This window comes from Alosa pseudoharengus, unplaced genomic scaffold (assembly GCF_046254945.1).
Source record: "Alosa pseudoharengus isolate Yale_2024_CS ecotype anadromous, Long Island Sound unplaced genomic scaffold, YU_APseudo_1.1 YU_APseudo_1.1_scf_6, whole genome shotgun sequence".
NCBI classification, from domain to species: domain Eukaryota; kingdom Metazoa; phylum Chordata; class Actinopteri; order Clupeiformes; family Clupeidae; genus Alosa; species Alosa pseudoharengus.
In genome coordinates, this window is record NW_027468848.1 from 41320694 (window position 1) to 41337287 (window position 16594).

The window sequence follows — 16594 nt, forward strand, 5'->3', positions numbered from 1 at the left end:
TTTTCTTTTTAAAATGTCTTATTCATTATTTATTTTATTATTTGTTTTTGTTTGTTTGTTATCCGTCTTGAATGTTTCATATGTTGTATGTTTCACGTGTCACGGGTACGCTGGCGACTACGCCGCTCCGTCCTGCATTTTTTGTATTTGTTATTTTTTAAATGTATGTCTTGATGTCATGGGCACGCTGGCGACTACGCCGCTCCATCCGGCATCGTTTGTCTTGTTATGTGTCTTGTTTGTTGGAGCGCTTTGGATTGCACTATGTGCATGTTAAATGCGCTTTAAAAATAAATCTGACTTGACTTGACTTGACTTATCAGCAACAAGTACAGGGTCTGGCATGGCATGGCTGCGAAAGAACAGGGTGCGGGTGCTGGACTGGCCTGCCTGCAGTCCTGACCTGTCCCTAATAGAAAATGTGTGCCACATTTTGAAGTGTAAAATGCAACAACAAAGGCCTCATACTATTGCACACCTCAAGACATGTTTACAGGAAGAATGGGACAAAATTCCACCTGAAACATTAAATCACTTGGTGTCTTCTGTCCCTAGACGTCTTTTGAGTGTTGTGAAAGGAAATGGCAATGTTACAAAGTGCCAAATGTTTTCCTGTCCCAACTTTTTTTGGAATGTGTTGCAAGACTCAAAATGCATACCGTATATGTGTTTAGTTTGAAAAGACAATAAAATTGATCTTGTGAAACATCAGACAAAGGTTAGTCTATAGTCTCTAAGTGCAATACACACCAAAAAGGGTTTAATTTTTTTCAGTTTTAATTATTATTTAAGACTTTGTCCCGACGTTTTCTGTTTTGGGGTTGTAGATAGCATTTGTCTCTTATTCTGTACTCTCCCTCAACATTAGGGTTATTCTTCATTTCAAATTTAAATCACATTTTTTTTAATCAATGTGAAACAACCTTTTATAACTGATAAATTAAAATCCAAGATAAAGACTAAATTATACAGTATGTTCTTCTTTGGTCATTAATTTTAACGTCATCTGTAATACCCCAAAACTCATTACTATCAACTGTAAGTGCATCACTGTACATGGACACATTGTTGTGTTGGTTTTTATTTACACAGGTGCTTACACTTTTCTCTGCATCCAACTACTATGAGGTTGGCAGTAACCGTGGAGCCTACATAAGACTGGGTCCAGACCTAGTGCCTTATCTCATTCAATACCAAGCTAGTGATATGACACGCGAACTTACCCTCAAGCAAAGGTAACTATTCTATGTATTCTTTATCAACATTTCATTGTGATAAGGTGATCACTGATTGGGTTATTTTTGTTTTATTTTTACTGTGGCAGTGTGGGTCGAACAGAACGCTCAGCTCTCAAAGCCCTGCGAGAGCAACTGTTTGTACATAAAACTGACCTCCTCAGAGCCTTTAAAGAATACGACGAAGACAACACAGGTACCAATTTATTGTAATGCATAAGGGTAGTTGATGTTTTAAGCCGAAAAAAAGTTTTTTTGTCATGTTGTACTGACTCTCCCATTTGTATTGGAATTCATATTTATTCACTAATTTGTTGACTACAATTGTCATATGGTGTGACATGAAAGTTATTGTGTGTAAAAATCCTGTATTATAATCAGATTACATTTTTGCAATTACTTATAGTGATAAAGACAACATTCATATAAACTTTGGACAAAAGCGTCTGCTAAATTCCATAATCAACACCAGGATTTATCTTCTCAGACTACTATTGACATTCAGAATGTCAAATATGTAGATTTTGATCCAAAGCTGTAGTGTGAGTGAGTGAGTGTGTGTGTGTGGTGGGGTGGGGGTGGGTTCTGTGTTTTATTTGTTTTGAGTTGTATTCTAATCTACTGTACAACCCCAATTCCAAACTAGACTTGCATCTCCGAGGAACTGCAAGAGTGGGCTTGATCAGGTGCAGTTTCCCAAAAGGATTGCAATAGTAACCTGAATCTCGCCAGATGAATTTCGTTCTGCCTAGCTCCACCTAGCTCCACTCACATCCATCTGGGATCGCTTCCATTGAGAGTGATTTCGGCACCAGATTTTATGGTAGAGCCAATCAGGGCGCAGGGTGGGAGTTTCATAGATATGACGTATCCAAATCATATGCATGGATTTTTGATAAGGCCCAGCCTTCTGAAACACCTCTCCAATGGATCGATCCCAGATGGATGAGTGGAGCTAGGCTCATAAATAAAGTGGTTGCTATGCTGGTTGCTAGGGTAATCATGTTGGTTGCTATGGTGTTTGCTAGGGTCACATTATAGTGGTGGTTGCTAGGGTGTTGCTAGGGTAATTATGATGGTTGTAGCCCTATATACTTATGCCCCATTTTGAATTTTTTGCCCGGCATTGAACATCATCCACTTATGAGGGCATTGCTCCTACATACTTTGGCCTATAATCAAATGCCTGACATCTTTGGAAAGCTGAGACACTGTAGTTTCTTGGAAAACAACTGCGTTTCAGAAAAACTGATGTACTGGCACAGAGTCATAGAGGCTAGGATATTGTTTTCTCATTCTGCCCGATAACTAGCATCTCTGAACTGACGACAGTTCAGCCCTCTGGATCACTTGATATGACTTAGAAACACACCTGAGCCCTAGCATAAGGTCTTGTGAAGCTGTGTGCAAAAGTAGATCAATATAGAATGAAAACGACCTACTTTAGACCATTATATGCCAAGGTATGCTCATGCGTTTTGTAAAATGCCCTATGGAAACTCCCCATAGGACTTTTGGTTATCCAAAATGCATACTGCCAATCAAATGCTTACTGCCTATGAACGCTTTTGTGTAGAAACATAATCTAGGCTGTCCTGACCTACGCCATGGCTCAGGCTGGTGTGGAGTGGAGCTGGCCAGCAGAGCAGGCTTGGTTCTCAGCAGAGGCCGGGGAGAGGCAACAGGGACAGAGATTGCATTAGTGCATGGCATGGTGCACAGCTGAGGGAAGGCATCGTGTCACGGCGACGGCTCGTCGGTGGCAGCTTTCTTTTAAACATTTGTTTGCTAGTTGGCTAGCAACAACGATGTTGTGCAGTTCCTTGATAACTCGAACAAAGGTACAAGCGTAAGTAATCTGAGAAAATCTCACTTTTACATTGAGTCACTAGTTTTGAGAGACGTCAGAAGGAATCTGATGCTTTCTTCTTCCAAATAACGTTTCCTTGGGACGGTATTATTTGTAGCCCTTGAAGCCGGCTTAACGTTTCACATTAACGTTTGACAGTAAAGTTTGGCGTTCAAGGTTATAGAGTCTGATAATCCAAAATACGAAAATAGACACTCTAACAAACCTTGGACCCTATCTTGCACTCCAGCGCAATTGACCTTTGTATACGTGCGCTTTTGTCTTTCCTATTTTGCATTGAGCGCATATTGATATATATTGATAATATTTGTCCGTTTCTCTGTTTTGTTTGTGCATTGGTCACCTAAAAACTAGACTAAACTATACTACTAGTACAACATCTACATGCAATATCTAACAATATCTATAACAACGCCTAATTACGACCTATTAATTTGGACAACTTTATACAGCCCTAGAAAGGCTAAAGTTACCTTTAGTTTTGTTCCAATTTACCGTTGTGTATGGCTTTAAACATTGTGTGCACTTTAACACCAGCCTAAGCATTATTCCAGCTCCGCTGAGGTTTTGACAAGCACCACAATTTTGCCTACCTTGTTGTTGAAGCCTTGAAATAACTCCAAGCTTTGCAATGTTCCCTCCATCCTTTTGTTGTTTTAAAAAAAACATTTTATATCCATGATGGCCTTGAAGTCTTGAGTGAGTGAATTAGCTTAAATCAGCTTATTATGTTCTGTTAACCAGCAACCAGAGATAGTAAAAGAAAGCAGCAAGTAGCCTTGGTTACAGTTTCTGTATTTGCTGCATCCATTCATTGTTATTCTCTCTCCTGCTCTAACAAAAGTTTGCTTGGCTGCCTGTGCTGCGCAACCCACACTTCGCTCCTCTCATCTATACGATGCAGTTGTTCCCATTTCTGCAAACCATACATAACTAGAGAATGTAATTCCAGGGAATTACAAGTGCATGAAAATGACGCTAGGACAGACATGGTGGTTGCACAGCTTAATAAAAGTTGATAGTTTAAAAGTAGACAGTTTAAAAGTTGAATGTAGATTGGGAGTTGATCACACTAGTTGACTGAAAAGCCCAGGCTGCCAAACAGTTGTGGGCAGAGGACACAATTGGCGGGAGTCATAGCTGATGATGACAGTTGGATTGGCTGAACAGTTAAATAGTTGGATAGTTTAAATGTTTCAAATATTTCATAAGGAATTATTGTAGTGAGGACTTTTATTTTGAAACAGCTTTGGGCAGAGGAAACAGTTGACGGGAGTCAAAGTTGATGACAACTGACTGTTGCTAGAGTAGTTATGGTGGTTGCTATGCTGGTTGCTAGGTTAATGATGTTGGTTGCTAGGTTTTAATGGAATGTGGTTGCTAGGCTGTTGCTAGGGTACTTGAAGTCGTTGCTAGGTTGTTGCTAGGGTGTCCATGGTGGCTACTATCAGAAATAAAGGAGTTACTACAGTGGTTTGCTTGTATAATCATCTTGGTTGCTATGGAAACTGACATAGATGCTTAATTTCAATGGTTGCTAAATTGGTTGCTAGGTAGGTGGTGGTTTAATATAGTAGGCTAGAGGCATAGTTGATGATAACTGACAGTTGGAATAGTTGAACAGTTAAATAGTTGGATAGTTTAAATGGTTAAATTATTTAATAGGGAATTATTGTAGTGGAGACTTTTATTTTTAAACAGTTGTGGGCAGAGGAAACAGTTGAACAGGATCTGTAGTCTTAAGAGAGCCAGATTGTATGCTTAAAGCCTGAGACAGACAGTTGCTGGAGGTGGCCGGAACCATATGGCTCTGGCCGGAACACTTGGCATAGGATTCTAAGAGCCCTATTGTGATGCCATAATCACCAGTGTTAAGTCTATGGGGGAAATTTTAATAGTTTTTAATTAATAGTTCAAAAACTATAAAAGTTACAAATATGAAAAATACATTCCCCACCTGTCCTAAGTAAGACCTACGTAACACAGTTTGAATGAAGTTTCTACATTAAACGGTTGAAGCTGCATTAAACGCAGAAAAAGCGTTAGAAGAAGAATAATAAGAAGAAATCGGATAACAGTAGATTGCATTTTCATGCACTCTAATAAGAAGAAATCGGATAACAGTAGATTGCATTTTCATGCACTCTAATTACAAGGAAAAATATTACCACAAGAGGGAAATCAGTGTGGTGTCCATTAAGAAAAAATAGGCATACATCTAGCGTACACATTTCCACGAATCACGGATGTGTTGATGAGATAAATTAGAAAATATAAGATTTGCATTGTCTATAGTGAGGTAATGTTAGATTACATTGCAAAACTATCACAATGCATTCATAAGTGATCCCAAAACATCAGAAAGTATGTCTTTGTGACATTTCTGTATTACATTTTATCAAGAAGAAAAATCAATAGCAAACTGTTCCCAACTGAACAGTGCTTATAGCGCCGAGAACCGCTCCTGGCAAATCCGCCATCATAATAGCAATCCGCTCTGGAACAAGCGCGCCTGTTGTTAAAAGGATTGTGAGATTTTGATTGGTTTATTGCATGTTACGCCCAAACCACACCCATGAGTAATGTAGCTACTTCAGACCACCCCATTTTAGATTTGCGTTGGGCGCAACAGTCATTTATCCCGCCGGTAAAATAGCAACAGCGCCCAAGATCCACCCACAAATCTACTTGCGTGTTGCGTTTTCATACTTGCGTTTCAAATAATAATATAGAGCCCCTTCCTTATGTGCGATTTTAGGAACTCTATGATGAATAGAACTGAAATAGATGACGATCGAAAACTCTCCGTAAATGCACAATCTGGACATTTTATCATAACTCGGCTTTTGATGGTTGCCGCTTTGGGTTGAATCAGTGACGCATGCACGTCAGGTCAAAACCAGGCCATTTTCGTGGGTTTATCACTAGGTGGCAGTCTCACCAGGTCACTTCCCGGAAACTTCATATTTCATGAAATATGCTGTATCTCCATTTCTAGAAAAACAGGGATTTTGATGAAAACTAGCCACTGTTTAGCTTAGGATTTTTCAGAAACAGAGGCATGTAGAAACAAATGGTTTGTATCCACTGAGAGCTAAATGTCTCACCTTTCAAACCAGCCATAGTATGTGTCCATAACATAGAATATGTTGTGGCTCTACAAAAATCGGCAACAAATGATCTAGATTGCTGGCACTCTGGCACGGCATTCAAAGTGTTTATGCTCAATTCGGATATTTTGCTTTGATCCGATTTTATTGTTTGGCTGTTCACATTACCTTTTAAAATGTGGCCTATATCAGATTCCAGTCTGAACTGGAAATGCACAAAAGAACAATAACAATGAAATCAGCTAACTCCCGCGGAGCATAATTGTGACATGTCAATGTAGATTGACGTAAAAGTCCCATCAAATCAGTCTTGGTTGTCTGCGGCTGTATTGAAAAAAAAAACAGACCTGGGTCTGATTCAGGACCACATATGGAAGTGGTCTAAATCTGATTTTGAAAAAATCAGATCTGAGCAAGATTTAAGTGTTCACACTACTTCTGAAGAAGTCTGACCTGGTGACCTGGACACTGACCTGGGCCACTTTTGCCTGCAGAGTGCAGCTACAGTATAGCTGCAGGTACCAGGTGTTTGACAAATTGGGACCTGCTGTATCTTAGGGATCTGTACCTGTGTCCTGATGGAATTAAAGCAGTGGCAGTTGAGTGGGTGGGTAATAAACATTTTTCCACTTGTTTCTGTTCCTACTAATTCAGGCCTCATCTCCTTGAATAACTGGGCCAAAGCAGTAGGAACGGTGTTGCACCTGGACTTACCCTGGAGGATGCTTCGTTCTCAACTGGTCACTCTGACTCCAAACAACATGCTTGACTATCACAGCTGGTTCAAGGAGCTTTCCATAAAAGACCCAAATGTAGAGGTAATGTTAACCACAAGCAACCATTACCTTTTCCATTACCATTTCACTATCACTGTACCTTGATTGTTCTCGCATTGGATAAACGCATTAGCGAAATAACTAAGGGCCCTATCGTGCACCCGGCCGGCGCAACATGGCGCAAAGCGTGACGCAAGTCTTATTCATATCGTACACCCAGTCAGTGATGAATTTTTCGCCATGTGCCCCTCTATTATTAAACCTTGCACCCAGGGGTGTTAGTCACACACAGCTTTTAGTAAAGCAAGTAGCCTACTAATGGAATTGTGCAAGATGATTCCTTCAGATGCGTTGACTGTCAAAATACCGACAGGCTGTTTGATGTTGCTGCTGGATCTTATAGGGCAGGGCTATTCAATTATTTTGGGACTGGGGCCAGTTCATCAAACTGAAGGAAAACAAGGGGCCGGAGAATATGACTAACCACGGTAACAAATAAAGAAATTAACACATATATGAGTCGATATATTCTATTTTTTATGCAGAACAACATATGCACATCATGATGCATTAAGACACAGGGGCCCAAGGCATTGTTACGTTCAAATTCAAATGGCACATTCAAATTGTCCCCTTTCTAAAACAGAAATGCAGCTAATTGGTTAACTGAATACAACACATACTTTTTTCCTTCTAAAAAAATAAAACAGACTGCTCCCATAAAATCACACATGAACTACTGCTGTTCTCACTTTTGTCTATTTTGAATATAAATCAGACACCAGCAATATCACAGATATTTTAGATTGCACTCATTTGAGTGACAGGAAACAACAAAAACTAAACCCAAAGTGCATAGTATGGTGCAAATTACGTCACTCAGTTTAGGTGAGCAATATTACTGTAGGTATTTAGAATTACATTCATAGGCTATAACTGACAAACAACTTCAACACCAACAAATGGAAAAATAAAACCAACAACAAACTGGCATAATATGCCTCTGATTAATTAAACAACATAACAGTGCATGGCACTTTAACATGGCAAAACTTCACTCATTTAACCTTGCTAAGACCTGAGAAAATTCAATTCAATCAATAATTTTCCTTCTTTGGTATCTTTGAATCAGCCAGACACCTCAATATTCAGTCCAGCTGAGCCATATCACATCAAGAAAAAAAAAACATTACGTGCATAATGAGGTGAATCATGTTACGTTGCATGTAGTTTGCCAACATTTGCCATCTAATGAGAGAAATGGCATGTTTTTGATTTAGCAAGAGCAGTAAAGTCAGGTGTATATGTTGTCAGGGCAATGCGCAAGCAGTGTTGCAGATGCTGGTCAGTGAGTGATATGCGATTGTGAGTTTTAATGGCATTCATGTGTGAGAATGATGACTCACATGTGTATGTTGAGCCAAACATTGTCAGAAGACGCCTTGAGTGTGGAAATTTGTCTTGGCTGACTAAATGGGTCCAAAATTTTTCAAAACCTGCCTGCTGAAATGACTGTCGCAAGTCATCTGACGACTGAATGTCAATGACTTCTAGCTGCAAAGACCTCTCATTCAAAGATGATACCACCTCCTTTCCTTTCAATGCAAAATCTGTCTCAACATTAACACAGAAAGGGTCCTTCACAAATCTCATCACTTCACTAGAGATGCTGAAATTACCAAACCTAGTGGCAAAGTTGTTTTTCAATGCGTCAATAAATGTTGACATCAGCTGAGTAATTTGCAGGCCAGATTTCCTCAGTGTGGGGAAGTGGAGCATCTTCCCAGGACAAAGATCAGAAGAGAAGAGAGAGCTTTCTTTGAAAAGCATGAAGTTTCTCCACAAGTTCCGCGGCTGTTTTACTGTACCTCTGCCCTGCAACTCCATGTTGAGTTGGTTCAAATGATGGAAAACGTCGCTCAAAAAGCAAACAGCGGCATTAAACTCATCATTTTCCATCAGAGACAGAAACTTGCCAGCTTTTTTCAATGTCGAAGACTGGAGAAACACCAGAATCTCCTCTCGTAGTTCATTAAAACGTTTCAATGCGTTTCCTTTACTAAGCCATCTAATGTCATTGTGAATGAGCAAATCGTTATGTTCAGCAGACATGTCCTTCAACAGCTTGCGGAAAAGGCGGTGCTGTAAACTGGAGGTGCAACGGATAAAGTTTATGATTGCCATGACTGAGTCCATGGTCTGTTTTAACTCACCACTGAGCTTGGCACACAGGAGGCTTTGGTGGATGAGGCAATGTAGCGATCTCAACTGAGGAGCCACGGCTGCCAACCTCGCGGCAAGCCCCTGATCTCTGCCCGCCATGCAGGGTGCACCGTCTGTCACCAACATGTTGACGTGCGTCAAATCCAAGTTGTTTTCCTCAAAGAATGAAGCAATTTTGGTGAATAAAATCTCACCAGTAGTGCGCCCCTCCATGGGAATTAGTCCAAGCAAATCCTCGTGAAAACATTCACCATTAAAAAATCGCACTTAGAGGCACAACTGTGCAATATCACTGTTATCTGTCGACTCATCCACGGCCAAAGACATCACCTCGGCCTTCCTCAGTTTGTCCAAAAGCGTCTCGAAAACGTCCGATGCAAGGCACTCGACTCTCCTCATATTTGACGAGTCAGAGATTGGAATTTGCTTGATCAAGTCGATAATTTTTTTTCGAGTTTTCTCATCTGTTACAACCTCCTCAATGGATGCCAGCATACACTCCTTGACTGTCTCTGAATCTGTAAACGGCTTTTTCTTTTTGCCCAGTATCCATGCACTCTCAAAGATGCTGCTGTTGCCCTCTCCTGATCCGTACAGGCCGAAACATCATGCGACGTCTTTGCTCATAACAAGATGTAAGCCCCGATATCTTCTGCCTCCGGGCAACGGACCCCGGTGGGAAAGTAGTGTCAAAGTTAGCATGCATTGTCTTGAAATGCCTTCTCAAATTAAACTCTTTACACACCGCGAGGCACTCGTTGCAGATTAGGCACACAGGTTTCACATTGACTGTAATAAACGCATATTTCTCTGTCCATTCATTGTTGAACTGCCTGTTCTCTGAGTCAACTTTACATTTTCCTAAGGTAGATAAAGACATTTTGTCTTGTTTGCTTGCTGGCCTTGAAAGAGACAAGTTTGAGCGGTCCGTCAAAATATAGCCTATTTCGGGCGCCAAAACAGGTACAGTGGGCATTACTTTCAAATGGCCACTTCCGCCGCGCATTAAGCGGCGTGAAGCTGCGTGAAACTTTAGTTCCATTTTAGTAAACTTTAGTAGGCCATCATGGTTAAACTTTTAAACCTACTCCTGTACATGAGAGAATTAACCATAGTAATGCGCTGTATGTGAGATATAGCATCATTGCGAGTGGCAAGGATATTGGGCAAAAATAAAAATATGACTTGACAGACAACATTGATGTTGCACAGCTGTGCCTCCTCTATGTGCCATTTTTTTGATGTGGAAGGTTTTCGCGATGATCTGCTTGAACTGGAGAGGCACACAGAGAATCATGCACCAAAAAATGCTTCATTCTTTGAGGAGAACAACTTGGATTTGGCACGCGTCAACATGACAGACGCTGCGTAGAACGAAGCAAGGCAGAAATAACGTCTTTGCATAATACAGTTTTTTATTTATAGGCGTCACCTACTGGCGCATGTAGATACAACACACAACAAATGAATCCGCTGTAGGCCTACCTCCATTATCGATTTTTCCGCCAGCTGTTTACGGATGTGTGTGCCGAATATACGGATTTGCTCATATATCAACATTACACTTCAAGGGCCAGTACAAATTATCTCGGGGGCCGGATCCGGCCCGCGGGCCGCCAATTGAAGAGCCCTGTTATAGGGAATGACAGATGTCATTCTCATTGGTTTAACCCTCTATACCCCTTAAAGGCCGTCGACGGCCGTTCTATAGAGTGTCCCAGTGACTTCCGTTTTACTTCCGCTACAAGGGACCTGTCTTTCAAAAAAATATGAACGGGAGTTAATGGAGAGATAACAATTATTTTTTGGTCCAGTTTGAATTGTGCCACGAATTTCACATATGATGTGTGTGAATTTAAAAGATAATTTTTCACGTCAAGAAAGTACTGTTGTTCGATAGACTTCAAAAGTTATGTTGGTTTTGTGCGAATCCGCTCAGTGGACTACATCTCTCGTCTCGAACGATGTACGTCACCAACGTAATGAAACGATAAGATTAGCATGCTAGCTGTTATGCTAGTTAACGGTTGCATCTTGCTGCCTGCTATGTCACTTAACAGTATCTAATGTACAGTCTATGGACGAATACAACTTACCTGATGTGTTTAATCCTCTGACTCATGGTATTTTCATCGGTAAGGAAAGCCCAATCTGTTGCTGGTATGCTTGTACAATCTAGTATGGCTGTGAATGAGCTAACGTCACTAGCGCGACTGATGGGTTTGTAGTCGTTGGAATTACGATCTTTCACAATGTTGTAATTCAATAGTTACGAAACAAACTGCAAATGTCTTTACATGAGAAATTGTCTTTAAAATTGACAAACATCATAGGGTAATTCAAGGCACAAGTCAACCGGGACCAGAAAATCATTTCTGGCGTTCAATTTTTTTTGAAAGATAGGTCCCATGGAGGCAAATGGAAGTGGCGTCACTGGGACACTCTATATTCTCCTGTAACGGCCGCGGCCGGCCGCAATTCTTAAAGAGACATCTGCTACAGTATAACCTTCATACATGAAATAATACAGCGTTAGTGGATACATAAACACCAGACTTTTATTTTGACACACTTAAATGGCTAGGTCGCTATTGACATTTCTCCGGTAATTTTGAGTTTAGCCTGTTGACTGACCGGCTGAGGACTTACGGTGCCTCTGGAGTTATGGCTTCTAACAAGCGTCCGCGTCTTTTCTCATTAGATGAGATAGTATTGATGTGCATCCACCATGTTTTGATGTAAGTGACGATCATATTGATGTAAGAAAATGACAAAATAAAAACATGAAAGTGTAATATATTTAACGTTAGCATCCTCCCGTTTGTCATGACTGACTTAGCTGCCTCTCTGGCATAAAAAAAAATTGTATGGCTGTCACTGTAAAAATCAGTTTGAGTTTAGCTAGCACCAGCAAAATATAGGCATAATTCAGTGATGGGTCATGGCCTAATTAACAATAAAGTTTATGATAAACCCATGCCAGGTTTATTTGCAGTTATATCTTAACACATAACATTAACATTACCCCTTTCTGGCATGTACAGTAAAGCTAACATTATAGTTATCCCACTTACAGATAGTTATTGCAAACTACTACTTATGTATGTCTCTCTAAATGAGTTTTTGTTGACTAACCAAAGCGGGAACCGTTGTGTTTTCTGCTTATGGATAGCCTGGGTGTTCCCATGCTGCCTTGCGCGCGATTTGATTCACACTGCCAGAGAATGTCTAATAAGGAGAGAACCTTCACTCTCGGAACTCTTCCGGTGTGGTAGTGCATCTAGGGGCGCTCACGGGCGAGTCCAGAATGAATGGAGGTCTATGGAGCTGTACCCCTCAATCTCCACTTTTCTCGGGATATAATTTTTTTTCAAGTAATTTGAATATTGTATTCGAAAGGGGAGGCAAAGACAATACACTTGGTTGAGTGTTATATTTTTTAAGTCACTTAATTGTTCTAAAAAGCCTTTCAAACGTGCCAATGACGTCATTCATTAGCATGATCATAGCATAGCATAGCATCAATGCTAGCGTGTTATGGGCAACAACAACCCAACCTGTAAGAAAACGAAAGGACATGACTCCCGGATTATTTCACTTTTGATTGAAAATCCATATCCATTTTGCGAAAAATAAAATAAAATCTGAGGGTTTCAGTTGTTAAATAGGTGAAAACAATAAATGTAGCCATGTAGCTCCATAGGACCCCATGTATTTTGGACTCGCCCGCGATCGCCATCTAGGTGAACTCTGGTGAACTGCAGCCAAATTCGGTTTGTATGGGATTAATAGAGAGTGGGGAGGCTCTCCGTAGACAGGCTCTGACGCTGCTAAGGCAGCCTGGAGACCAGGGGATCAAGAGCGTGCAGATTAGCTTCGGCATGTTAGCATACGCCATTTTCAAAAATGGCACTGCATGGAGCATTTGGAACCAGCTCCATGCACGAAAATCCGTGTTGGGCACGAGCTCTCATGCGCGTACATGTTGGTGGGCGGGTACCTATCCGGCGGCTACAGCCAAACGTTATTCAGTGAGTATTTCTTGAGGATCCTATGAGAAGACGTGCATATTGTAGTTGTTTATCCATCATATGACAAATAAAGAAAATTGTATTGATATTGTTTCGTTGTTGTTTGTCCCAAACAAACATAGCCTAAACATGATTAAAGACAATAAATTACACAACAGCGGCATAAAGACCTTGTCTCGTTACACCATGGGTCTCCAACACGTTGCTCTCAACCTATAGCCGCCCCCTTTGGAGCTTGCCAAAGGCTGAAGCACATTTAAACACAATTATTGCCGCGAGGCATTCCAGCCTACGAATTTAAAAGTAAACCATGCATAATTAAAAAAAAAAAAAACTCAATTTAGGCTACTTCACTATGCAATAAGGTTTCCATTAGAGCACAGCGCACGTTCAATGCATGAAGGAAAGGCCTTGTCTCGCAATAAACAGCTGGAAATTCCAACACTTTTTCAACTACACGAAACTTTACAGTGATCATCAAATACCCTCTAGATTTAAATGCCCATCAGTCTCAACATTTAACTATATAATAAAAGTCAAAAAGTAAATTAAATCCCATACCAAAACCGAAAATCGTCTGCGTTTGATAGCCTGGTATGCCGCTCCAAACAAAACGCATGTCTCACAATAACGTACAATGTAAGAAATAAAGGTCTGCCTCGAATAAGCCTACCTCAAATAAATACCTGTGCTTTGCAGCCTAAGTAAATAGCAGACCCCGGACATCATTTAGGATTTACGGAACGTATGCAATCATACAATGTTGGACGCCTGGCGATGCTCTGGCCGTCTACTGTGCCTCTGACACCGCTGCTTCATTTGGATGGTAACTCCACAGGTGAGCAGGGGCGGAGCTACGTGGTGGCCAGGGGGGGCCACGGCCACCACTGGTCAAAGCTTGGCCACCCTGCTGGCCCCCCCAGCTCCGTTCAGTGAAAATTAAAAAAAAAAAAGATTGCTGCCGTTTTCAACGGTACTTTGAAAGGAAGTGTAGCCTACGGTTCTAATCAAATTGTGAGTAGGCCTAGTGCAGCAGCAGCAGGGGACAATTCAAGTCATCTGTTAAAAACACTTGACAGTAGACTACTACTTACTTAACCTCAGTGACAACAGGTGAGTTGATGATGACTTGGAACATTAATGTTAATAAAATGTTAAAATGTGACACGAATCATAGCAAAGTGAGCTGCGTTGGGCTGTTCTTGTTAGGTAGGCTCTGACATTGACGTGTGAGGCTGATCAAAAATAAGCGGATGCCCGCGGTAACGCTGTTACAAAAATATTTTGATAATATTCGGGTGAAATGCAAGCATATTAGGCACATATCTCCGGATGGCTCCAATAAAAGTAGGCTAACAGTGTCTCGCCTAGGCTACTTTATAAAAACATAATTTGCTGACTGCGTGTGGTTCTTGCCATAGCTGGTCAGGCAGAGGCAGGCTGCTGCGTTGCCTGAGTTCTTTGTTACATTGCTCCGGTAATTGCAACGAGATGAAACCTTAACTGCGTGACAGAGCAGAAGTGGGGCTTTCCAACAAGACTAAACACTTGTCTGTGCGATCAAGTATGAAAATGCAAAAAATCATGAAATTAAATCAAATTGCATCATATTTAGTTCACCTGCGCACCCACACTCTCGTTTGAATTAGGCTACTCGCGAACCCGTGATCGCATAGATATGGCATATCAGAAGAAAGAGGAGGCACAGGGCTATCCATTGGTACCAAGTATATCAATCCTTCTGGGCTATAAAAACAGACAACGTGACTGCAAAATAACATCATGTACAAAAACCAGCTATCATTTGATACCAAGTACATCCTTCTGGGTTATAAAACAGACGAAGTGACATCAAAATAATAACTTCATATAGCTCGACTTACTTACCCCACGTTTTTGTGTGTTGTTGTGGTGGCAAAGCATGTTCATAATCCAACGCTATAATGTGTTTCTCTATGGCATAGCATGTTCATAATCCGGTTTTGAGATCCTAGCAAATTCCTACATGGCATCCAATTCAAGACTCACATTACATCCCAATTTATTCGACAAAGAAACACCTTTTTCCCTTCACTTTGTTCATGGCTCATTGTTCTTGTTTGTGTATGGCACTTACAATGACCAGGATAAATGCTTCTAACTAAAGGTAGTGAAAAAGCCCTTAAAACAGTCTAGGGTTCTAAGGGTTAATGTCTTAATTCAGAGCCATGTTACTTACAGCCAAGTACTTGGAGTGGATAACAGAAAGAAATATAGTTTTGCCATCAGTATAAGATTAAATATCTGCATACCATATTTGTAGTATTTATTATTGTTCTTTGAGTTAACATCATTTGAATATGACTGATTAAGTAAGGTGCATTATCATAATGTACTTTTTATAGCATTGGCCTATTTATGGAAAATGTGTTGGAGTGTAAAAATGCGCTACACTTGGCACTAAAAACCGAATAGTTTATTTATAGTTCGACTACAGATATTTCACGTCATGTTCGAATGCATATTGGCAGCAGGACATCAGGTACACCGCTCTTAGTTAGAGCCGCTGTGTTATCCAATTAAATTAAGTTGCGCTTCAGGGCGACTCCACTCGGACTCCATGCGCGTTCCAGAGCAACTTTTTCTTCTTCTTGTTATGAGGCAAGGACTTTATGTGCATTATCGCCACCCTCTTACTGGAGGACGACTCTCTTTTTACAGAATATCCAATAAAAATCGACGTTGGTCCATGCGTCATTTCCAGCTTTGTAACTTGGCGCTGGATCCGAACCCCAGTGTTCAAGATGGCGTTGACTATGAATTGGCCGGATTTACTAGCCTAGCCTCCACCATTCATTTGTATGGAGGGCGGGACTTAGTCACTCTCTCCAGTTATATATAATACCTCCATGCTGGAGACCATGGAGCAAATTTTCGCCTGAGATAGGGGACCAATCACAGAACAAGGGGGAAAGCAAGACGATGATGAGCTATGCACAGACGCATTTGATAGACATCCGTGGCACCCAATAAACGGATCTGGGCATTTTTTTCAAATACGAGAAAATGAACGTTTGGTTTCCAGACCACGTCTCATTGAGAAGTGGTGGCGCTAGCCAGGCTAGCTTATGGATGTCAGGAAAATGTATTTGTATACAAGTAGGCCAATGTCTCGTCATCTTTGTGATTACAAAAAAGCCTGCTAATTTGCTACCTTCACTGATGTAACGTTAGTCTGAGACTCGTAATGTTAGCACAGGATAGGTTGAAGGTTAGTGAACGAGTGCAACAGGTTCATTATCATCAACTGATCAAGATTAGATAAATCATATAACATGATGTGCATATAAAACAAAACGTAAATCCATGT

At 40.8% G+C, this 16594-nt stretch overlaps 2 protein-coding genes across 2 annotated transcripts in view; one reads left to right on the forward strand and one right to left on the reverse strand.

Annotated features, from left to right (window-relative positions):
• ppef2a (protein phosphatase with EF-hand domain 2a) overlaps nucleotides 1-16594 on the forward strand; it is a 29911-nt gene that overhangs the window by 6962 nt on the left and 6355 nt on the right. The window contains exons 13-15 of the mRNA XM_076269744.1: nucleotides 1093-1235; nucleotides 1325-1431; nucleotides 6870-7033. Coding sequence (XP_076125859.1) covers nucleotides 1093-1235; nucleotides 1325-1431; nucleotides 6870-7033 — 414 coding nt within the window. The remainder of the gene's footprint in view (nucleotides 1-1092; nucleotides 1236-1324; nucleotides 1432-6869; nucleotides 7034-16594) is intronic.
• Nucleotides 1-16594, reverse strand: part of slc75a1 (solute carrier family 75 member 1) — a 72181-nt gene that overhangs the window by 4825 nt on the left and 50762 nt on the right. The window lies entirely within an intron of this gene.